Source organism: Gigantopelta aegis, chromosome 10 (genome assembly GCF_016097555.1).
Source record: "Gigantopelta aegis isolate Gae_Host chromosome 10, Gae_host_genome, whole genome shotgun sequence".
NCBI lineage: Eukaryota > Metazoa > Mollusca > Gastropoda > Neomphalida > Peltospiridae > Gigantopelta > Gigantopelta aegis.
The window spans coordinates 39,866,287-39,892,459 of record NC_054708.1 but is presented as its reverse complement, the minus strand read 5'-3'; the positions used below and the strand labels follow the sequence as shown (position 1 = coordinate 39,892,459).

Genomic DNA, 26,173 nt, shown 5'->3' with positions numbered 1-26,173 from the left:
GTTGTATTTGTTTAGCCCCAACATTGTTGCAATATTAAACTCTGCATATTTAAAAATGTTAACATTTCTATTAGTTTTTATGTAATTCATGAGAGAAATTGAAAAATATTTAAGCATAGTCTAACACATTTTTACTCTTACAGTATTGTGAATGCTTTTCATCTTTGATAACCTTGAAAAATCAGTTAGGGCTGGATATTGTATTTTTCAAAGGTTTCACAATGATTAAAAATCTATGCTGTTCTGCAAGTTAACTGTTGAATACTATGTGAATTTGTGTAACAGGTTTGATTTTTAGTAATGCACACTTTATTATTACAATATTAGTTGATAGTTTGCTAATGTAGTGTTCACATATATGTAGTGTAAAACACATGCAGAATATATATTTAAATAATCCTAGTTCCTTTTTCTTAAAGCACTGATACTTTCAACTTTCGTGTGCTTAAACAGCTTTTGACGCCATAACCTGAAGTCCCCTCAGTGATGCTAGATTTACCGCATGTGCAAAAAATTTCACATGATGAGCAAACCCTGTCTTTTTCACGGCTACCACCATATTTGATGCATATCTGAAAAACACGAAATGCGACTTGATCGATCTACATGTAGGTTCCACTCTGTGACAGCACATATTAAGACTTCAGCAATCCTTGTACCAGTGTGAGACTCGTACATGGGATGGGTCTGTAAAACTACTAAAACATTGTTTTTCAATTTCCAGTCATCAGAAATATAATGAGCAGTTATTGTGATATAGCTCTCAGTTGCACGTGAAGTCCACCCATCAGTAGTTATTGCAATAGCATGAGCCTGAATTGCAAGCGATTGGCCACAAATCTGGATATCAGCCAATCAAAATTAATTTAACTTAATACTTTATACTATGTGTGGACTAGTTTCTTATAACGGTAACTGGAACGGAAACTAGGGCAAGGTATGTGGTTTACGTATGGTCATATTGGACTTAAATTTGACAAAATGTACATTTATTTTAAATAAATTGATACTTTAAATGACAAATATCGATTTTTAAAAACCTTTGTATCGACACAATAGTGCATGTATCATGAATCGTATCATAGAGAGAATATCGCAACATGTCAACTTATCAATAAATTGTTACATCCCTAGTTTTTGTAACTCTTACAAGATATAAACAGGGGGATGCTTTACATTAGGTTCAAGAGGTCCCTTTTTAAAAATCATTCCACCCCCTCCCACATATAATATCTTTTATGAAATTGGGTTTTACATATGGTTGTATTGTCTTTGACTTTGTTATACATTATGGTTTTTATTTCTGTAAGTCAGTCTTTCTTCTGCATTTTTCAGACGACTATGTACATCTCATGAAATATGAGTGAAGGTGATCCTGAGAATGGTGATTTTTCGGAGAACCCAGAACCAGAGGCTGATAGCGAGTTTGTACCTGACAGTAATTTGACGGTGGAAGATGAGCGGGAGCTGAATGATGCCGCTGTGACAGATCAACCTGAAGATGAACTGTGTAACCTGAATGGCATTCCTTCTAATAGTGTGAGCTCTGGTGGTGCAGAGTGCAACCAAGTGGTAGAAGAACATGGACAAAACTCGCGTTCTGATGAACCAGAAGATAGTGACTGCAATTCTAATGACAGCACCCCAGTTCATAGACCACTTCTTTTGAGCAACCATGCCCAGTGTGATAGTCCAAGTGTTTCCAATGACAGTACACCAGTCCATGTGCCACACTCGTCAGGGCAGCTGGAATGTTCTTTGTCTGAATCTGACAATGAAGGAACTGTGGAGATCGGTGCTGGTGCTGAGGTAGCCACAGAATCTGAATGTGGAGGTGGTGGTGTTAGTAATCAGAGTGATAGACGTGCTGTCAGTGATGACGCTGAGGCTGCTCCAGAGGATGAAGTGGTGGACAGTGAGTCAGCTACTTCAACAGCAGGGTCAGTAGTAGAAGACACACCAGAGTGTGACCAAGGGATTGGTGCTAAGGCCAATCATGTTCATGATTCTTGGAGAACTACTAACGTTTGTTTGCTCAGCGATATTGCTTCGGATAGTAGCATATCTGCAGCTCCATCCTGTGAAAATTCCAGTTCATTACAAATGGCAACTAGAAGTGGTATACTTGATGCATGCACTAGTTCAAGTTCTGACAGTTTAGATCTTTCTAATATATCTGTTAAGGACTTGTTGAGAGAAGAAATCAGCGATGATGATGAGGAAGAAATGTTGAATTTCAAGAAAAACATATCAGACATGGTAAACACAAGCTTCAATACATCACATACTGGTTTCGGTGGGGATTCTTCAGTGACAAATAATTTTGCAGGAGTGTCAGAACAATTGCTTCAGAAATCTGCAGATGTTAATTGTGATTCACAACATTCACTGCTTGTTGAACAACCTTCGATGTGTGTAGAACATGTTGAAACTCAGGAAGTTCCCGATTGTTCAGCAGTCCTGGATAAATCCTGTGATAAAATGGAATCATCTCAGATCTCAGTTAAAGACAACTCCAAAACCAGTGACCCAGCTTCTGAAGATGATTTATTGTCGGAACTGGATGCTGAACTGCAAACGCATTCCATAAATTTCAATGACATCACTAATTCTAATGACCCGTCTGCAATATTGCCATCAATAGTCAAACATGAACAGACTGAAGTGCAAAGTTCAAGTTATGTACTATGTCCTGGCATGTTGCCTCCACAGTTTCAGGAGAATTCTAGTCCTCCAAATGGTTTGAAAGTGACTGATTCAGATATGCTAAAGAGTCTGCAAGGTCAGCTCAATCACATGCAGAAGTTGCTGGAAGAAAGTGGCACCAAATTCAAAAAGTAAGAATGTTAATAATAATGGAAATATTTATGTTATCAAGACCATAAGTTGACTTGTTAATGTTAGAATGGACAGTTTGTTAGTTATAGTGGTCAATTTTTTAAGGACTGTTGGAGACTATCGATTACATAAGATGGTCTATCTCCTATAGGGTTTTTTTTAGGCTACCATATTAAAACAATTAGCTATAGTGTGTATACTACAATATTCAGTGCAAATGCTATGTATTAACTGTTTTGTTGTATTTACTGATTCAGATATTCATCCTGTAATTCAAGGCAATATTTTAGATGAGATCTGCATATACTGAGGAAGTTACATGTGATTGTGTAGTGATCTTTGTTAAATAAAGGCTATCTGTGACTATCAGTTGTCTGATGGGCAACTTGAGTCATAAAATCAGGTTACCCAACTGAACATTTGGAGATCATGGACAACTGGATGACTGTTATAACTGACTGTTGATTATGATATAGAAGTTTATTCTACACTTAAATCTATCATGTTGGTATTATTTTAGATTATTCAAGCAACATACACAGCAGTCTGAAGAACTGGACTTGATGACGCAAGATCGTGATCGGTACCACAGCCAGGTGCAGGCCATGAAGAGCAGGAATCCAGATGACCTCTACATTCCACAGATAAAGGAGGTAGGAATCACAAGACTGATGTGTCCAGGATCTTCTCACTATGTTGAATGCCATGCAAAATGTAAATAGTGCAATGGGAATATAATGTATTTGGACCCATGTCTATTAAAATGCACTATGGTGACCTATAATCAATTTTAACTTAAATATATAGAGGTTATTTGGGGGGGGGGCTAATACAATTTTTATATCAACGAGTAACGTGAAAACCACATTTTCACGAATTTCACACATTACGAGTTGACCTAAAATCGTATTAAAAACCCCCACCATGAATTGGTCTATTTAAAAGAAATTTAAATAAAAATTATCTTTATTTAAATATTTATTTAATAATACTGCTGTGCAAACATACCTAATACAGCGATCCTCCAAAAATCCCCACAAAAACAAAACAAATTGAATGCCGTTAAATTCTTACTTTCACTTATAGACACTACATCGTGTCATCATTGTTTATCTTCGTATTCAATTCGTTTTATGTTATATGGTAGCATATACTTCATATCCCTTTTTTATAGGTACAGTTGTTTAAATTACATTTTTTTTATTTTTCAAATACAATCAGGTACATTGATAATCATCAAACTTAAAGTGCTGTGCCAGATGTATGATGTATTGAGCTATATCAATCAAGATATTATTTAATATGATTAGAAAATTAAAAAAAAAATGTAAAAAAATTATATACCGGTATATTTTCCATTTAAAAATATTCGCCTAAAAAACAGAACCAGCTGAATTCGTTTCGGGAATTTCCGTAAGATTTGATCCGTGACGTCACGAAGGGAACTCCTTTCGATAGTCAGCGCCATTGTTCATTGCTTCTTTTGTGTTTATTATGGTTAAACGGCATGTTGTTGGCGGCTGTAGCAATACAAAAACCGATAAATTTAGTTTTCACGCATTTCCTAGTAATGTTGCTGTGAGAAAGCTGCGTGTGAATTTGATTAAAATAACGTGGAAATACTGGACAGGAAGAAAATGCCGGAGACCGTTGCGACAGCAGACACTTTAGTTTTGATTCGTCCAAACTGGCTTGTTGGCTTTAGCGAGATATGGGAATACCATGTGTTATGGCTTTTAAAAAAGATGCTGTACCAACAATTTTTCTGCGACACAAAACAAATGACAACAAGCCGACGCCATCCACACTGAAACTACCTTGGGGTGCATATCGTCAATGTCCCAAATTGCGTTATGCTTTCAACTCCGGTCAGTTTGTTTTCTCATGCACGGTTCGTGCAATCATCGAGATCCGATTTGTTGTCGTTTGCATCTCGTTCATTTGTGAGATTTTTCTTTATAGTTCGAGAACGTTACCCGGTAAAACAATAAAGTACACACAAGTAAGTATCTATAGCCTAGTCCGTCCCATCCTACAAAAATGTAGGGTTTTTTTGTAAAAAAAAAAAAAAAAAGCTAATTTTGTATGCATCTTAGAAAACAATCGGCTCAGAAATAAATGACTTGTAAATTCCATAGTATGAAAAAAGGCGTTCCCTGTAAACAGACTATAAATACATTAAATTAATTTTACTATACCTCCCACAGAGAAAACCTTTTTTCATACTATGGAATGTGCTATAAGTTATTTATTTTTGAGCAGACTGTTTTCACAACTGCACACAAAAAAATAGTATTGTTTTGTTATTTCCAAAACACTTTTACTTTTTTCTTTACGTCAAACTAAACTGAAATTATTCACACAAAAAAACATCTTCCTAGATGGATGGGACGGAATAAATGTCGTTTTTGTTTATTTTTTAAAATTAAAATAAGTTATTTATTTCTGAGCAGACTGTTTTTACAACTGCACACAAAAAATAGTATTGTTTTGTTATTTCCTAAACACTTACTTTTTTTTTTATGTCAAACTAAACTGAAATTATTCACACAAAAAAAACATCTTCATGGATGGGACGGACTAAAAGTCGTTTTTGTTTATTTCTTAAAATTACCGATATCGGGTCCACTTGACTCGTAGAATTCAAGAGTTATTTATCGTCTTTTCTACTACATCACAAGTATTAGAACATACAGTGTTGGAAAATAATTCGCACTAAAAGCTAAAGAACAAAACAAGAATAAAAGTTGTAAATTAGTGGTAAGCAGCTGTCTCCACGACCATTTTCATCGTCATCTGTCAGGCCGGTGATTCGTCGGAAGATGTTCCAGGTTTAAACTGATAAGGCATTATTTGTTGTGTTGCACAAATATTAGTCCAGTCATCATTACTACACTATTTATCATCGAAAGAAGAATCGCATGATCAAGCTTGGCAGTCGCTGTCGGTCCCACTTTCGTTTGCGCTGAAAGTCATCTCGTGGTAGGTTTCTGTGAAGCGCGTTCCCTTCGTGACGTCACGGCTATTTACAGGCAGATGGTTTTACCGAGAATTTTACTCGGTCGTTTCCGGCAGTGTTCTACGGGAGTGATGTTTTAATACTTTTATGAGGCATTTTCGTAATTATTGACTTACATATCGGTGTAAAATATTATTGCAATGAATTAAGAAAGCATTTAATTGTGAAATTTGAAATTTTAGTGTATGGTCTGGCACAGCACTTTAAATATGAAGAAACAAGACAAAGGGAGATAATTTAATCATGCACTTTTACAAAAAAGTAAATACGATAAATTTCTATATTTTTACTGTAGTTAAAATACAGTGAAAATATGACTTTTCACTGGATATCACTTTTATGGTTTCTGTAGATCTATATATTTCATTGCTATCAGTGTTCTCGCTGGGTGAAAATTAAAGGAGGGCGGCCGCGCGGCACTCCACCCTTCAAAAAACCCGAAACCAAACAAAAAAAAGGTTGGGTGGGGGAGGGTAGAGCTTGGTGGTTACCATGTTGTTGTGTGTTGATAGACTTTGTGGAAAGACATACTCCTTATTTTGATTACAAAAAGTGTATACGAAATACAAGCAGACTCGTCTTTTAATTGAACCGAAGATGTTATCGGTCTGATATTCACTGACATTTCCAGTTTAATAAAGATTTCAAGATATACGAAAAACAAAAAAGACAATTGTGTGATAACCCTAATGTCGAAAACATTTTTTATTATTCCCATCTTCATCGAATGAATCGATCGCTGTGATAAAATATTATCGCCAACTGAGAAAAAGTAGTTTCGTTTTTGTAGTAATGGTGTATATATTATTTGGCACCCAAGATGAATGATTTTAATACTAAACACTACCACTTCCGTTGATTTTATAAGTGGTGATATCCCCCCAAAATTAAAAGTTTACAATATGTTATAAGAACTGCCGAATAAACAGAATGACAGAAAGTAAAAATTATCAGTTACAATCAGTTATATCTGTAACTGAGGACAAAATATCAGACGACAGTGGAAACAAAAGATAGAGTGACCGTTCTGATCACGTGACAAATTTGGCGCCAAATAAGTGGGGTTTTCAGTCAGAGATTGACGAATCCATAAAAAAAAAAAAAAAAATTATTGCTCAAATAAAATATAACTTTGATTGTGTGTATTAAACATAAAAATGGATACAGGTATGGGACAAAATAGAGGCTGTTGAAAATACTATTAAATTGCGTTACGGTAACTGTCGTAAATGTTTCATCAGTTGCTTTTTCGTACACAACGCAATGTTTCCTTTTGATGTCCAGTGTGCAGACTGATCATTGTGGTTTTTTATGTGTGGAAAAAAGTGTGCATGTGGAAATAGCGGAGATAGGTGCTGGAAAATATAGAGGGGCGCAAAAAAATAAAGGAGGGCGGAGAACGTGAAAGGAGGGCGGCAAAATGCAATAGCAGGGCGGGCCGCCCCGCTTAAATGGAGCAGCGAGAACACTGGCTATGTATATAATAAATAGAGGATAACAAACGAGATACCAGTTATGATCAAATTTATATTCCAAGTGAAAATTATTTCACAAGGGACATAAATTTTATAATAATTGGTACCGAGTTTGTTATTCTATTTATTACCCCAGCTATTGGGTGCAGGGGGGTATTTTCGATATAGGCTACATCGGCTAACGTCCATGTATATATAGAAACGACATAAACTACTTTATTGTTCTGGGTATTGCTTTAATTTTGTGTTTTATTCACGGTTCACAGATAATTTTCAAAACCCAAAGTTCTATATATTCTGTAAAAAAAATCTATAATGAATTGCATTAAACTACCAGTTTAGTACAAGTTTGTTTTGTTTGTTTGTTGTCCCACTGCCCCCTTTCCTTTTACTCCTTTGAATTCCATCTCATTTCTTCCCGATCTAGCAACTCCTATCTTTCAACTTATTTCGCTGTCCACCTCCATATCCCAGTCCTGATCTCTCCAACCGCGACAGGTGCTTGTCTCTTGTGGCTATCCGTACCACACACCTGTCATTCCCCATCAGCTTTTAGCTATGGGCTTAGTCTGACCACTTCGGAGAGTGTTCAGTAGTTACTTCTGGTAATGTTAAGAGCCACTTGTAACTATCTACTATGCTCCCCTACTACCGGCGGTCATTAGTTAGTGCTGTGGGTCAAACCAGCGGCAGAGGACGAGGATGCCAGGTGGGTGCAGGGAAGTACACAGAGACTGCACCCATGGAGGAAGTTGAGACAAGTAGGCAATGGTGTGGACAGGTCAGAAGACAGAGTTGGAAGAAACTGATAGAAAGGGTCGAAACAGATTGAAATCGTGGGAGAAATTTAAAAGTGTTTTTATATTAAGATTATGGTAGGCAGAGGGTGATATATGAGCCAGCTTTGACAGGATTTAAACCACTGTCTTCAACATTTTCAAAAGCCAAAGTTCTATATATTCTGTAAAAAAATCTATAATGAATTGCAATAAACTACCATTTCTTTACAAATTTAACACTGAAACCAGAAAGACAAAACACAAATGCTTTAAACTACGTGACGTCATTGTGTGTGCTTTGCCAAATTGTCATGACGTCATATTTAGTACCGACAAGGTGATTGGTTTGTCGGTGTCAAATCGTCCAATAGTAGTACTAGTGTATGTTAAACCAATGCATGATAATTTCTCAGTGAGAAATTATGATTTTTATTTTCTGCGTTATGAGTGCCTGCTGGGGTAATAAAATGTAATTTTCCTGAAGTTTAACATTTATAACATGAGTATATGCAACATTCTTGGCATAAAACTAAAGCACAATGTTAAGTGTGTTTTCTTTACTACAATAAGAAGAATGGAATCCATCTTTTGAGTATTTATTATATGGTATATGTACATTTACAACAAATTTTGTGTATAGATAAAAAAACACTTGAATTTTTTGAATTTTTGCTGGTTTTATTTCACTTAGAAACCATATAAATATTTAACTAACATAGTTTTCTTTTTCCTTCAGTTGGAGTACATGATAGCTCAACAGCAAAATGAACTCCATGCTTTAAAAGACAGACTTTCATCTCATGATGCATCAGCTAAACGTGCCATAAACACATTGCAGAATGAAATGAGATGTAGAGTGGAACAGGTGATTTAAAACATTGTCAAATCCTGCTCATATTTTATACTTGATGTATCTGTTTTTCAAATTGTTTGAAATGTCTGGGAAAATTATCATGTTTGATATCATGGGCCTTCACAGATTAATAAAAGTTAAATTCATCCTTACTGATACAAACAATTAGTCTAAAGAGAAAGATCATTTATGACTTGATTACATGAAGTAATATGCCAAACTTCACTAAAGCCATATATTTTGTGTAGCTCATGCTTACTGTCTTAATCCATTGAAATCTTCTCTCTTTTTTTAGATTACTAAGATGTATGAAGACTGTCTTCAAGAAAAGAATTCAATGGTTGTGAAATATGCTGAATCGGAGCAGAAAAACATTGAAATGCAAAAAGTGGTCGATAAACTTGAAAACAAGTTACGTGATGCTGCCAGGGAGCGTGAATCTCTTGTCATGAAAATAAAATGCAGCAAACTGGAAAAGCAGAAGCTGGTGGAGGACCATGAATCTAAGGTAAGTGTGCTATGGGACTTGATAGAAAACATGCCATTCAAAAAAATTTACTTGCAAAACTGCATGTGCTAGTAGGGTTTTAATTTCCAGTGTTAGACCACTTAAACTGATAGGCTTTTTCAGCGTCTGGTGATTCAAGCAATACAAAATATAGGATATAGGCAAATAAATCGTACAAACAGTTTTGTTGGGTCATCCTTTGTGTTTTCTTTACCCTTACTACAAACTACACATGGTTCTGTTTAGAAATGTATTAGTGTTGTAGGTAATATGATAAGCCATGAATTTTGTGATTTTGTTGTGCTGACATTGTATCGTAAACCTGTGGCGATTGAAAAAGTAAAGTTTGTTTTATTTAACGACGCCACTAGAGCACATTGATTTTTTTATCTTATCATCGGCTATTGGACGTCAAATATATGGTCATTCTGACACTGTTTTTAGAGGAAACCCGCTGTCGCCACATAGGCTACTCTTTTTACGACAGGCAGCAAGGGATCTTTTATTTGCGCTTCCCACAGGCAGGATAGCACAAACCATGGCCTTTGTTCAACCAGTTATGGATCACTGGTCGGTGCAAGTGGTTTACACCTACCCATTGAGCCTTGCGGAGCACTCACTCAGGGTTTGGAGTCGGTATCTGGATTAAAAATTCCATGCCTCGACTGGGATCCGAACCCAGTACCTACCAGCCTGTAGACCGATGGCCTGCCATGACGCCACCGAGGCCGGTCTGTGGCGATTGAAGGCACCATCAATACCAACATTGATGGTCAGAACTTTAAATACATGTCAGTCTGTGTGATGGTCGACCACCATAGGCCGAATCCTGCCTACATGTGGTATGTTCTCATTAAGATGATTCATGATACTGATTGCAGTGTTCAGAACTTGGTGCAGCATACAGAGAGATTGAGAAACTGCGAGAAAACTTTTCATCTGTGGATGTAAGAATTAAGTGGGCACAAAACAAACTGAGGGCTGAACTGGAAGCTCATAAGGTTTGGGTTTTATTATATCTCTTCATACATTAACCTGACCTCGGAACGTGCATTTTTAGTTGTTTTTGTTGGTAGGTTTTTTTGTGTGTGTTATTTTATAACATTTTATCATGAGTGACAATATGTCATTTTACAAGAGCAATTAATGCCATCCTATTGGTCATATCTTTATATTGGTATTTTGTCTTATTGAGCGTTATTGTTTAGAACCAAACAAAATAATTCAAAATAAAAGGTGAACATTTAGTGTTATTATTTGTAGGTATGTTTCAAATTTAATTATAAGAATTATCTCTTCTTTTACATTCATCTGGGTATGAAAACCAAAAAAAATCATCCACCAACTTATGTGCCAATGGCTTCGCCAATTCACACAGCTTGCAGATGATTTTTTTGTTCATACCACGATTAATAAAAAAGAAATAATAGACAATCCTTAAATGAATAAGATGTTTTGTTAATAAATGAACAGTAAGATTAATGAAATGTAAATTTTTAGCTCATGGCCCTTAGAAAGAACAGTATGTTATTATTGTATTTTGTTGTTTAGGTCGAAGACAGTCATTTTTCACACCGTTGTTTTGACATTATAGACAAAAAATATAATGTATCTTACAGGACTGGCCAAAAGTACTTGGCCGCTCGCCCAGGACGGGTAAAAATTTGCTCGAACAAGTACAATTTACAATTCAGTCGTCGGCCAGGCAACCAGAATTTCCAGACACAAACTGCCTCTTTACCCCTTTTGTACACTTAAGATTTTTGTAATTCCGTAATCTACAGCAAATGTCGTCCACCATTTCAAAGCTTGTCCAAGGCGCGAGGCCATTCACAGACTTCGATTAGTTGTGCATGTAAGAAAACTATAACTGACCCCCAACCCCTCCATCTCTCTCTCTCTCTCTCTCTCTCTCTCTCTCTCTCTCTCTCTCTCTCTCTCTCTCTCTCTCTCTCTCTCTCTCTCTCTCTCAAATTTTTGTATTTGTTTCCCAATTAAATTGATATATTAAATGTTTATGCAATTGACATTTAATTGACTAAATGTTAAAGAACAGTGAGTAGACACGCGTACAGGAAAATTTGTAACGGGATCTAAGCAGTCTCCAACTAAGTGTGTGTGTTGGACTCGCATCTAGAGTGCCAAACGCTAGAATTATTAAGGAAAACCGAAGGTATACTCGCCTTGAAAATTAAAAAAATTAAATGTCCTAAAATGCAATGTCCAGCAATCTACAAATAAAATTCATCCTGAAAAATAAATTTTGGGACGAGTTAATTGTTTTGTGGGCAAGTGACTTGTAATGAAATTTACTTTTCGGGTCCTGCCGGAGGTTCCACTTGTAATGAAATTTACTTTTCGGGTCCCAATCTGGGGACCACTGGTTCGGCTACCCCTTTCGGTTGTAGACTTTTGCTGGTACTAAGAGTCTATTAATAATTCTCTAGAAGGCTGAAATTACTATAAACCAGACCGACTTGGCTAGCACAGAAAACCCAAACTAACAAACAAACAGATTACACGTTTATTCAAGGGAGTACAAACAAATAACAAATATGTATGGTAGTCCTCCAAGATCCATATATGAATTGACTACCACTAAATAAATAAATTTACACCCACCTATCCATAAAAATTTTTATATTTAGGGACGTGTATGAATGTGTCGTGGATAATCCTGACAAAGAATATTCGCGAATTAAATTTACATCTGCAGGACAGCACACACCAAATAATTAGGCTCTACACCTTACACGATTACCCATCCATGCCGGTGTACACGAACTCCGTTAAATCATATATATTGGACAGCCCCCTTCAAAGCTATTTTTAACCAAAACACCCTATTAAAGTAGTCGTTAATCCATATAATTAGGACTCACTTATTCGGAATGGGGTTACAAACCATCGACAATGACGAAGACCGCTTATTAAAATCAACGAGATCCTAATTTAATCAGGTTTAATTTATTCAGACGGGTCGTCCATTCTCTAACTCAGCCAAAACGATTAAGCGGACAGTTTGTGCACGGTAAAAACACGGAATTATATATGGGACAATTACACCTTACACGTAACACGGGTCATTGCCTGACTCGCTTTACGTAGTTAATTTATAATTTTAATAACCGAAACTTATAAGATATACATTGGTTAAACGTATATTTAAATGGGCAGACAGCTAGGAATGGAAGCAAACATGTTTACATATATATAAAACGAAAAACAACACAGCACACAAAAACTAACCTCACAGAAAAACAACCCGAGCGCAAGTGGGGATGAATAACGTGCGTCGAAAAATGATCTAACCTGACCAACCTGATTGGTTGATTCAGTCAGGCCACACTCTTGCACGGACTTCTGCCGACAACATTTAAAACGGTTGCACGACACTTATTGTATTATCCCTGGTAGCAAAGAGAAAATAACATTCCTGATATTCATAAGTGAGTAGAGTTAGATCATAATCAGAATCTTAACTGAATATAATAACCAAGGAAAATATGAAAGATAGAGACAGACTGAAAACCAGGAACGCTACATTACAATAATTTCAGTTCAAATCAATATTTTGTAAATAGTACAATTTTTTAAATACAAGATTTTCTTCAAACAGTCAGGTGCATTAGTACTTTTCACCAAAAAAAATTCAATTTAGCAGTTTTGCCATGGAATTTTTCCAGCTTTCTGAAAACAAAAACATATTGCACCCCAGTTTATTGTTACTGTAAGGAGATGCAAAGTGACATCAGTGGAATACCGACATCATTCAGATTCTAAATTAGCTATATTACAATTATTCACCATTTTAAAATAAAAACTGTCTTGTTACCTTGACCACTATCAAAATAGTTCTGAGTTCTACATTGAGCAGACAATGCCGTTTACATATCAGTAAGTTTTAATTTTTCATAATTTTAAACAAAATACTAAGTTCAAGTTTTAAAAGATGAAAGAAATAAAACATACCATTTGTCAGATATATCACATAAAATAAATTCTATTGAATATGTTACATTTATTGTTTACAAAGGCAAAACAAGTGTGCGAAAAGTGACTGTCATCAACCTTAATTCATATTTTCATGTGTTAGGAAACCAAAGCATCTCTGGAAACCACCACTAAGAGACTGAAAGAAGCCAAAGAAGAGACCCAACAAATCCGAAGAGACTGTCAGCGCATGATAAAAACTTACCAGGTTAGCACGGTTTAAGCTGTCATTCACCAGATTGGCATATGCAAATTAAAGAAACAAATTTCAAATGTGTTTCACCATTACTTAGGCCTGCTTTCCATTAATGTGATTTCATACATTATTTCCTGTGTGGAATTCTGTGCATTGTTCCTCTACTATTAGTAATGCAGATTTACAATTTCCATCTCAATTAAGCCTTCTGTGAACATTCTGTATAATTACATTACTGAGTGGAAAAATCGCTCATATGTCGACCTTTATTACACAAATATACAAAAGGTACTATGTATATGTACTATATTGATAAACTTGCATACAGAATCACATTAATGGTAAGTTAGCCTGGGGCAAAAGCTAAATTTTTGCAACTTGGCTAATTGAAACTTGAACTAGGCTACAGTTTTTTTGTGGGGTTTTTTAAACCATATTTACCAAATTGCTAATAACTTTTGGGTCCAGAATAAAACCCTGTATTAGTTGTTCTTCCAAGTGTTAAGTGCAAAAAGGTTTGGTTTTTAAAAGTGTTTTTTTGGTCCTGTAAATTTAGAAGACTGTTGCCTAAAGTAGGTTGCCACTATGCTACTAAGCACATTAACTAGTTGGGGTTTTTTAATATGCACTTTAGCTTGACTAGTAGTATATTTTCTTGATAGTAATAACTTTTGACATCACATCTTGAAGTGAAAGATATTTGGGTTTTTTAAATTTGTTTTCATGCCACAAGTTTGTATTGGTAGCTGTAGCAATTTCAAAGATTACAGTTTATCATATTTGTAGGAGTCTGAAGAGATAAAGTCAAACTCCTTGGATAAAGAGCTGAAAATAAAGGAGTCTGAACTAATTGTCCAAAGACAGGAGTGGAATGACCGTGAAAAGGTAAGATTTGTTTGTCAACCTATACAATTTTTACACATTGCAAATTATAGTTCGTCCCATCCTACAAATAATTTTTTTGTATATAATTTCAGTTTTGTTTGAAGTAAGAAAAAAGTAAGAGTTTTAGATTGATTGATTGATTTTTAAATTTAATTTTTTATATTTATTTATTTATTTATTTATTATAATAATAATTATAATTATGTTTTGTTTTGTTTTTAAAACATGCATTGAGATGAACATTATTGAATTTATTTATATATTTATTTTTAATTTTGAAGCAGTCTCCTAGCTATTATCTAACATTTTCCAAATATGCAATTTTGAATTCAGCAAAATTCACCCTCAAAACAACAACAACCAAAAAACAAAAAAACATTTAGCAGCAGATAAAAATGCACGAATGATTGAGTCACTGTTTTTGGTTAAAATAAAAATTGTGAAAAATATGTTTTATTTGTGGTCATGGAAGACGACAAGCAATGATTATATCTCAACTTTTGTACAACATATGAAATTACCGTATGAAGTGTCTTACCAGGTTATTCATAGTATATCGAAAAACATATTAATAGAAAAATAAATGTCATATCCTGAATACAAACGAAATTACATAACTTCAAATATGGGACAAAATTATAAATTAAATATTTTTCTACCAAAAAAAAAGAAAAAAGAAAATTAATGTCATTTGCTGAGAATGGAATTTTAAACTGGCAGTTAAAACCCCCCCAAAAAACAACAACTTTGAAATAAGTTATATGTATGGTCTTGGAAGGCAATAAGAAATGATTATTTCTCAATTTTGGTACAACATATGAAATATCCGTCTGTAGTGTTGTATTCGCAGTATATTGTGCAGCATAATTAACCCTTATCCTGCCAAATTTAAATAATTTTCACCTGTTCTATATTTCTAGTAATATTAAAATCCGTGGACATTTTAGCATGAAATTATACCCATATATACCATAATGATCCACCTACGTAATGATAGCATTTTGTACCGGCCTCGGTGGTGTCGTGGTAAGCCATCGGTCTACAGGCTGGTAGGTACTGGGTTCGGATCCCAGTCGAGGCATGGGATTTTTTATCAGATACCGACTCCAAACCCTGAGTGAGTGCTCTGCAAGGCTTAATTGGTAGGTGTAAACCACTTGCACCGACCAGTGATCCATAACTGGTTCAACAAAGGCCATGGTTTGTGCTATCCTGCCTGTGGGAAGCGCAAATAAAAGATCCCTTGCTGCTAATCGGAAGAGTAGCCCATGTAGTGGCGACAGCGGGTTTCCTCTCAAAATCTGTGTGGTCCTTAACCATATGTCTGATGCCATATAACCGTAAATAAAATGTGTTGAGTGCGTCGTTAAATAAAACATTTCTTTTGATAGCATTTTGTAGACGGTAATTTATTTATGTTACCATTCCAACAGCTGAAAATTTCAATAGACAATTTTTTCATTAATAATTAAGAAAACATGAATTAATTTAAGTGTATGCTGTGATTTATTAACCATAGTGATTGATTTAAAGAAAAAATTAAGTAGATGGCCAATTTTTTCAGAATCAGAGGGTGCAATGCACATACTGTCATCAACGCTTTTTTGTAAATTGTGAAGATAATGTCCAAAATTAACTATTATATATTTCTAGTAATATTATTAAAATCTTTTGACATTTCCACATGAAATTACACACACATATACAAAGAAGATCCACCTATGTAATTATAGCATTTTGTAGTCAGTTATATTATTTATGTTACCATGACAACAGCTGCAAATTTCAGTATATCATATTTTCATTAATAATTATGAAAATTATAATTAAAAACTAATAAGTAAATTTTCTTTGCATCTATACACTTTACGGCAATCTGATTGGTCCAGAGGTTCATATCTCGATGAACCGAAAAAATTTAAACCACGCTTACTACCTCCCACCCCCTGACTCGATCTACTTATGTTCAACAAGCCAGATTATTCTGGCAGTCATATTTAGATATTTTGAAGAAAACACATGTGAAAGTTACAAAAAATGTATGTGATAAATTAATGGAAAATGCTATAGCAGAGTAGACATATAGATCTAAAAAAAAAAAAACTTTGGCAAAAATCTGCCTGCATCCCCAATAAAAATGGGAGCCCGTAGGCTTATGCCGGTTCACTTTTTTTATGTTGGGCCCTGTTGCTTAGACCCTTGGAGTTGGGGGGGAGGTCAGAATTTGTTTATGTGTAGCACAAAATGTAGTTGGAATTGATTAGGAAATTTTTGAGAAGTCAAAAATGTGAAACGTTTATGCGTGACACACGGTAGTCCGAGCAGATGTAGAAAATATGCGCCCTACCGCAATAGGTCACTTGAGATGTCACACAAGTAAATGTTGAAAACATTATTATCAGAATCATGAATTTATATCTGTACAACTTCTGACATGTGGGCGAGGCGTAGCCCAGTGGTACAGCGTTAGCTTGATGCGCAGTCAGTTTGGGATTGATCCCCGTCAATGGGCCCATTGCGCTATTTCTCGCTCCAGCCAGTGCATCACGACTGGTGCATCAAAGGCTGTGGTATGTGCTATCCTGTCTATGGGATGGTGCATATAAAAGATCCCTTGCTGCTAATCGAAAAGAGTAGCCCATGAAGTGGCGACAGCGGGTTTCCTCTCTCAATATCTGGGTGGTCCTTAACCATATGTCTGATGCCATATAACCGTAAATAAAATGTGTTGAGTGCATCGTTAACTAAAAACATTTCCTTCCTTTCTTCTGACATGTTTATAGAGGGAGTGAAAGAAAAAGAAATCACTGGCGGTTGTATCTGGGTCAAACAGCGATAATATAGGTCAACTACACTTTGAAGTTTTTGCGATTTTTTATTTTATTTTTATCAACAATGTAGGATCGTTTTATTATTTGTGATTATTACATCCTGAATACATTTTATTTGCATGAAATAATTTGTTTAACAATTTTTGAGACAAAAACAATGTTTCGGGTCATTTCCTACACAACAGTGTCCACCCTGCTAAAAAGCATGTGGAAATGTTTTTTTAATTGTTATTTTTTAAAATTTAGTTTTCACCATTTTAAAAAAATAAAAAACATGATTACTTACTTTGAATCTATTGCAAACCATTATCCTACGGTAATTTTCACATATTATATAGGTCCATATCTACTGCACGATTTTTGGGGAGTGTTGCGTAACACGAAACAGATCGGATGATGTCGATGTTCTAAAAAACGATCCATAACTGTTGCATGGAAAAAAACATTGGGCCTCGCGGTGAGGGTGTCTATATCCCCAACACATCCACACCCATTGGTACAGGCCTGATGTACTAATCATAAGCGTATGGGGTCCCGTTTTGTTTTGTAGGGGTGGGAGGGGGAGAAAGGCAGGCTAATTTGTGCCCGAATTAAACGAAAATACCTGAAACTGAAAAACAACATTTATTAATTTTAGCATTACTACCAACCAGCTATGTATAATATAGGGTTTCAAACGAAGCACTACACATTTTTACATGGATTACAACTAATATTGTGGGAGAAATCATGGAAATATTAGTACATGATGAAACAGTTTCAGGCCAGCTCATTTTGTCCGAATATCTCTATCGTTTTCGGCATGACTGAATTCTCCTATAAACTCCCACCTAAAATCCTAGCACACACGCCTGATTTTTTATGCTTTAATCTATTTCAACAATAATAATAATTTAAAACCCCCCCCCCCAAAAAAAACCAAAACCTGTGCCGCTACATAATTATGTGTGACACGCAAAGAGAATGATCTGTGATTGGTTGTTGAAAATATTGTAGGTCAAGATATTCCCCAGACTAGTTAGCAGATATTCGTAACCCATCGTTTGTAATTCATTAAAAAAAGGAGACAAAAAATTATATATCCACTCAATACTGATTAATACCAGTGTGACTAATATGTATTGTTGAAAAGGAAAAAGGAAAAACTGGTAGAAAAACACGACGAAACAACGACAAAAACGAACACATATACGTATTCAATCATATAGTCGACGTAACTGTTCAAGCAAACATAGCTAGTTAGAATATTGTCTGCTGTAGTATGAGTAGTCATGTTGTAATTATTATTGAAAATGGTTAGCAGCACATGCAAGCAATGTGCATTACTGCTGGCAAATTGTATGGCGGGAAATGTGCTGTCACATGACCTGTTGTTTATAAATAGAAATGGGGAAATGGTGCTTTTCGATCACTGTTTATGACGTCTGATTACAACTATTTCATTGTGTTTGTACCTTTTTTTTTAGACATGCAAAGTGATACTTATTCTATTTTAATGCAACTGTCATGATGTAGTTCATATATAAGTGTATTATGACAAATTTGTACAAATAAAAGAAACCACTACCAAAAAATAAGAAACAATAACAAACAATACCATGCGCCATTTGACGGGTCATTTCTATTTTCAAAAAAATATAACATGTACAACAACAATTTAGCAAATATTTGGATATGTCATCCTAAGACTATTTATTGACATTTTCTTACTTTGTTTTTGACAAAAATGTCAACAATTATTTTAGAAAACAATTTTTAAATGAAAACAATGCTAAGTGACGTCATTGTGATGACGCTTGACATGTATACACGTCAGCGGCAGGACACGGGTTAATAGAAAAACCAATGTTATATTCTGAACAGAAATATAATTAAAGGCCTTCAAAAATGGGGGAAAATTATTAATAAAATATTTTTTTGCTATTTACTTAAATATGTTTTCCTTTTGAACAAAATAACTTAGAAGTCTTAAATTTGGAATTTACGTTCATTTACCAATGCAAAACGTATATTATTAATAGGAAGGAAAAATAAGCAAAATTGAGCAACTTTGAAATTTATGACATCATTAACCTGTCCATGGTGGCCATGTTGTTTGTCAGACTACCCCACTCCCGATAACTTTTTTTGTTAGGCAGGACAAGCTGGTCATGTTGCTTTGAAAAAAATCACCATGTCAGTTATTTTGATTTTGAGAAAAACCTTAAGTAAAAAAAAGTGAAATCCAAAATGGCCGCCATTTACTTTAACCAGGTCAAAATCGCAGGGTATGGTGTAAGGGCCAATGTGGTTGTTTGTCTGATGTCAAACTGTCAGTCATGTCATTACAGGTGTTTAGAAGAAATTGCTGAATTAAAAAACAGCAAAAATAGCAGGGAAATTGTAAAATAGTGTGCATATTTCAAGTTGATTGCTATATGCAAGCTCAAACAATATACAAATTATTACCTTATATAAATCGCCCATTTGTCAATCTTGTGCCCAAATTTCATTACTTTTAGATGAGAACATTTTGTTTTATAATTGTTTTAAATAGATTAAGTGCAAAAATACATGCAATATTCAGGATGGTTGCAATAGGCAAGTTCATAGGAGACCCATATTTTAACACATTAAATCTGATGAACATACCCTACATGTATGTTTTACTAAAATTTCATGACTTTTGGGAAAGTAGTTTTTGAGGCATGTGAGAAGTATTTGCTGGAATAATAATAAGAAGAAGAAGGAGAATTCTGTTGGTTACAATAGGTCTCCAACACTAGTCACTGGGAAACCTAAGTATGTTTTGTTTTTGTTTTTAAAACATGCATTGTGATGAACATCATTAAATTTATGATAGGTAAGAAATTTAATTCCATGGAATTCTTGTTCTTTCTTTTTCCTTCACATTATTGATGCTTTTTGGTCTTTAATAATGACAGATACTAAGTTGATGAATGTGGCTCAAGGGCAAAATTTCACATTTTTAAATACTTAGGTGTTCACTTTTACAAGCAATTGATTTGTGGGACTTGTTGAAACAATTTTATACATCCTGACATTATTATGGTTTATAATTACATGAAATAGAACCTCATTTTATTTTCAGTTGTATCTTGAGACAAAGACAAATTTTGATGCATTGAATGCTCAGCACAAAGAGGTGATAGAGGAACTTAAGATGCTGCATGAAAAGGTACTCAGCGTTCTCACTACTGGATTAATTTTTGGGGGAAACCATGTTGAGGGGGTACAGGTTTATAACTTTTAATCATATATTTTCACTTAAAATATTTATAAATAAATCAAATAATGTTCACATGTGAACAGGTAAGTACTGTTTTCGTGTTTATTTTCCCTAATGTTTCGGATATTTTAGATCAAGTACTTCGATTTAAAATTATGCTTTTTTTAATAAAGTTTTACTTACTTACGTGTAATTGGTTTGAGCTGTTCAGTATTTAGGGCCATTGTTCTCAATTACTGTGTTGATCTTGCTGACCACAATTATTTTGTTAGAAATGAACTTGAATTCATATCCCGATATTTCTTTAATTTTGTTGCTGGTATTATCAAATTAGCTGTCACAAACAGCTATCGATTACTCGAATGACTGCAATGTTCCGCCATTGTTGTCAAATGAAAATACTTGCCGCACTAAAAATTCCCAGGTATTTTCCATTGAAAAACAAAAATTAAATCCACCATAGTCTTGATAAGTCTGTTCCCTGTTGTTCTATTATTTTTTCCAATCAGTGTTAGAACAGCAGGAAATATGAATTAGGAAATGCTCTGTATGGAGTGTACAGTGAACCAACTTGTTTGACGTCTGGCGAGATACATTGGTGGCACTAAAGTTTGTGCAACTTAGCATTTGTGTTATATTTTAAAGGGGCAGACCCTAATTTTTAAACACTAAGGCATATTTTTCAGAGTCTGTGATGTTGAAATACCCATAAAAATAGACTAAAATGCGACTACATAATTGTTACTTCTCAGACACACATGCGTTTTTAAAAATATGAAAGATGCATTTTGTGGTATTAGAAACACCAGGATGACCAGAAACACTTTGATTGTAGGGAAATGGATAATCTAAACAATAAAATATAAGTAACATTTGATTTCAGTGATCATAAACGGCTCTAATAGTGAAAAATATGCCTTAGTGTTTAAAAACAAGGGTCAGTCACTTTAAAGTCAAAATATATCTTTAAAAGTATTTGTTTTACTGGCACGGTACAATGCAACAATAAACGTGTTACTGCAGGAAGTAAAGTATTTGTTTCACTGGCCCGGTACAGTGCAGCAATAAGCGCGTTACTGCAGGAAGTAAAGTATTTGTTTCACTGGCACGGTACAGTGCAGCAATAAGCGCGTTACTGCAGGAAGTAAAGTATTTGTTTCACTGGCCCGGTACAGGGCAGCAATAAGCGCGTTACTGCAGGAAGTAAATTATTTGTTTCACTGGCCCAGTACAGTGCAGCAATAAGCGCGTTACTGCAGGAAGTAAAGTATTTGTTTCACTGGCCCGGTACAGGGCAGCAATAAGCGGGTTACTGCAGGAAGTAAAGTATTTGTTTTACTGGCCCGGTACAGGGCAGCAATAAACGCGTTACTGCAGGAAGTAAAGTATTTGTTTCACTGGCCCGGTACACTGCAGCAATAAGCGGGTTACTGCAGGAAGTAAAGTATTTGTTTCACTGGCCCAGTACAGTGCAGCAATAAGCGCGTTACTGCAGGAAGTAAAGTATTTGTTTCACTGGCCCGGTACAGGGCAGCAATAAGCGTGTTACTGCAGGAAGTAAAGTATTTGTTTCACTGGCCCGGTACAGGGCAGCAATAAGCGCGTTACTGCAGGAAGTAAAGTATTTGTTTCACTGGCACGGTACAGGGCAGCAATAAGCGCGTTACTCCTGGAAGTAAAGTATTTATTTCACTGGCCCGGTACAGTGCAACAATAAACGCGTTACTACAGGAAGTAAAGTATTTGTTTTACTGGCACGGTACAGTGCAACAATAAACGCGTTACTCCTGGAAGTAAAGTATTTGTTTCACTGGCACAGTACAATGCAACAATAAACGCGTAACTACAGGAAGTAAAGTATTTGTTTCACTGGCACAGTACAATGCAACAATAAACGCGTTACTACAGGAAGTAAAGTATTAGATAATTTTTTCAAGCTCAAGTAATAAACGTTTTTTTAGTGGTACCTCTATTTACTGGCCTGCATGATGGCACATAAGTCTGCGCAGCAACAAGTAAAACAACCACTTCTGTTGCTACTGTTCACAGAAACAACAACAGATCCAAACAAAAAATACTTCCTATTATAGTTTATTTCAGGTTAATTTAGTTTATGAAAATAAAATAAATATAAATGGTGTTCCATGCTCCTTAGTTTGGATTACATAAAATGACAATATGAAAAAAGCCAATGTCAAAATTTATTATCATTATTCAGCAAACATCTGTAATTAACTGTAAATAGTGTCGAATTTACAAAGCCTGTTTAAGTCTTACACATGTGTAACTACATACATTTACAGTGCTTAAACACCTGTTTAAGTCTTACACATGTGTAACTACATACATTTACAGTGCTTAAACACCTGTTTACGTCTTACACACATGTAACTACATACATTTACAGTGCTTAAACACCTGTTTACGTCTTAACATGTGTAACTACATACATTTACAGTGCTTAAACACCTGTTTACGTCTTAACATGTGTAACTACATACATTTACAGTGCTTAAACACCTGTTTACGTCTTACACGCATGTAACTACATACATTTACAGTGCTTAAACACCTGTTTACGTCTTACACGCATGTAACTACATACATTTACAGTTCTTAAACACCTGTTTATGTCTTACACGTGTAACTACATACATTTACAGTGCTTAAACACCTGTTTATGTCTTACACGTGTAACTACATACATTTACAGTGCTTTAACACCTGTTTACGTCTTACACATGTGTAACTACATACATTTACAGTGCTTAAACACCTGTTTAAGTCTTACACATGTAACTACATACATTTACAGTGCTTAAACACCTGTTTAAGTCTTACACGCATGTAACTACATACATTTACAGTGCTTAAACACCTGTTTACGTCTTACACGCATGTAACTACATACATTTACAGTGCTTAAACACCTGTTTATGTCTTACACGTGTAACTACATACATTTACAGTGCTTAAACACCTGTTTACGTCTTACACGCATGTAACTACATACATTTACAGTGCTTAAACACCTGTTTACGTCTTGCACGTGTAACTACATACATTTACAGTGCTTAAACACCTGTTTACGTCTTACACGCATGTAACTACATACATTTACAATGCTTAAACACCTGCATTTAAGAAAAACAGGCTTTGTAAAATAGGCCCATAGTGTTTCAGATCTTGTATTTTAAAGTGCGTGTGTACAGCGCACTTAATTTCAATCTGGCGAGTGTGAAAAAGAACACACGTGACACTTAACAAACAGCGCACGTAAAATAATTTTGTATATTGATTGCCACTATTTACCGTATGTAGCTGATAGAAAGATCCGTTTAATAATACCCAAAACATTTTTTTATGAGAACGGTAGTGTCCATGCAAGATTTTAATATATGACTGGTACTTACCTTTGCTATACAAATCTGAAAAAACAGGTTTAATAAACACCTTCGAAGACGTACCAATCCGATCAAAACTTCTTTGCCTATTTAACTTAGGCCTATTATTAATTAGAAATAGTCCACTTTTGTAAGGTAATATATCACAACCTCTGATAAGGATAACTCATTTATACTGTTCATATAGTTATTACAAAAAGAGAAAAGGGATTCAATTAAATAATGGCTTCTGTAGCCTACACAAATGAACTTGTTACAGAAATCAGTGAAATCGGTAAAATTGTGTCAATTAGTTCATAACTGTTGGCCTACAAAGCTTACCTGAGGTCCCCAAAATGGCAATCGTAAAAAGAAGGAAAAGAAATGATAATAGGTATGTAGGAATATGGTATTTTTTTGTTACATCTATTATTTTTATTTTTTATCTTTAAAAAAAATCAAATAAAACTTCATTTAAATATTTGTATTTCAGCCAGAGGTTAATGAATGTACATATGTTATTTATATATGTATCTTTGTACACTATAGTAACAGTAATCAAGTATCATTGCCAACTATTTAATTTTTGTTTCTTTTGTTATAAAGTCACAGACCATGTGACTGGAACATGATTTGATGCAGTATGTGGCATATTGACCAATCAGAGCTATCAGGGTCAGATTATTTTTACTCTTGGAATTCTTCACGCACTGATGATGGTGTCTAAAATTATGGGGTTCTTTATTATGGCATGCCACATTTGGAATAAAATCCTTTGTAATGCTTGATTGTGTCAGAGTTTGTATATTTTTTGGTGGGCCGTTCTAGATCAATGACGTCATACTGAGCCGTTCGTAACTTGTAGCGGTTAGTCAAATGGCGTGTTACAAAATGTTGAGGGAGGGAGATAGGTTGCGTAATTGTTGAATTAAAAATGCCACGTCAATGTCAATGTACCAACCAACGCTATCAATTAAAGTAATTGTAGGACTATGTTTCATGAGTTATTTAAAAAGTGTTTTAATAATATGAGTTGGTAGTGCGCACCTGAGATGCTTGGGTCGTAGTTCATGAACCACTTGCTTGGTACCAGTGGGTTTTTTCCATACCAACTATCCTAATCGTTTGTTGTACATAATTATGAAATTCAAAACAAGTTGATACCTACATGTTTAGCTGCACATTCATCAAACCATCTAACACTGAAAAGGTATATATATAGTGTGCATAAAATTATTTGAATAGTACATATTGAAATTAAAAAATCAAATTGTCTGTGAAAAGAAGTCAGACTACACTAATGAACCAAACAACATAAAATTAGAAGAAAACATTATTGGTTTATTTGTTAATTTTTGCAACATATGTCTCTGCATTTACATGTACCAATTACTTCATAAATTAATGCTTGATTTTCACTCGCCTTAACATTTTGATGAATGTGATTTTTCACTCGCCTAAGCGTTTTGAGGTGTGCGATTTTTCACTCGCCTTTGTTTTTCAAAAGCCAAGGACTGGTGTCATTAACTATATGATATAGGACAAAGATAATTATGAAACGGACGATAGCTAAATATAGACCATGCCATCAGCTTTAGTCTGCAGCCATATTGGTTGTTTTATGTCACTTGGAGGGAAATTCAAAGTATGTTTGGATGTTTAAGTTTCATATAAATATATATTCACAATCAAGATGTTATTTTGGTAATTGTTTTATTAATTAAATTTATGTTGTTTGTTTAAAAATATACCCCAACACTTCTTTCAAGACGTAATTTAACATAATTAACATGTGCGGACTTGATGCCGCGCAAACTTATATGACATAAATGTATCTCGCCTACAGTATCCAGAAGGTTAAATATTGAAGTAGACATATTGTGCAGGATGATTCTTCTAGTTAAGAAAATCTGTACCAAGAATTTCAGTTTGGCAAATTTACATTTGTAGAGAAATATTATTGGAATTTGTCATGAGTTTACTTGTATTATTGACATACCAAATTATTGGCTGGAAGTACCATACACTGGGGTTTTTTTCACCTAGGGCTATTATTATATAATAGTTTGGGTTTTTTTTTCATAAAAAGACCATTACATACTCTACAAAAATATTAAGTGGAAATAGTGCATTTTATTGTGTCCTACAAACTGTATTAACTGTCAGAAATTGGTATTTGTCTCC

The 26,173-nt window shown here is 34.8% G+C and overlaps 1 protein-coding gene across 3 annotated transcripts in view; it reads left to right on the top strand.

Moving 5' to 3' along the window:
- LOC121384317 (coiled-coil domain-containing protein 186-like) overlaps positions 1-26,173 on the top strand; it is a 72,341-nt gene that overhangs the window by 18,215 nt on the left and 27,953 nt on the right. For 2 of the 3 annotated variants that reach the window (XM_041514653.1, XM_041514651.1), the window contains exons 2-9: positions 1,336-2,837; positions 3,359-3,491; positions 8,848-8,976; positions 9,260-9,472; positions 10,354-10,473; positions 13,569-13,673; positions 14,448-14,546; positions 20,469-20,555. In XM_041514653.1, coding sequence (XP_041370587.1) covers positions 1,360-2,837; positions 3,359-3,491; positions 8,848-8,976; positions 9,260-9,472; positions 10,354-10,473; positions 13,569-13,673; positions 14,448-14,546; positions 20,469-20,555 — 2,364 coding nt within the window. In that variant the 5' untranslated portion in view covers positions 1,336-1,359. Of the gene's footprint in view, positions 1-1,325; positions 2,838-3,358; positions 3,492-8,847; positions 8,977-9,259; positions 9,473-10,353; positions 10,474-13,568; positions 13,674-14,447; positions 14,547-20,468; positions 20,556-26,173 lie in introns of those variants that run through there. The other variant, XM_041514652.1, reaches the window with a different exon arrangement.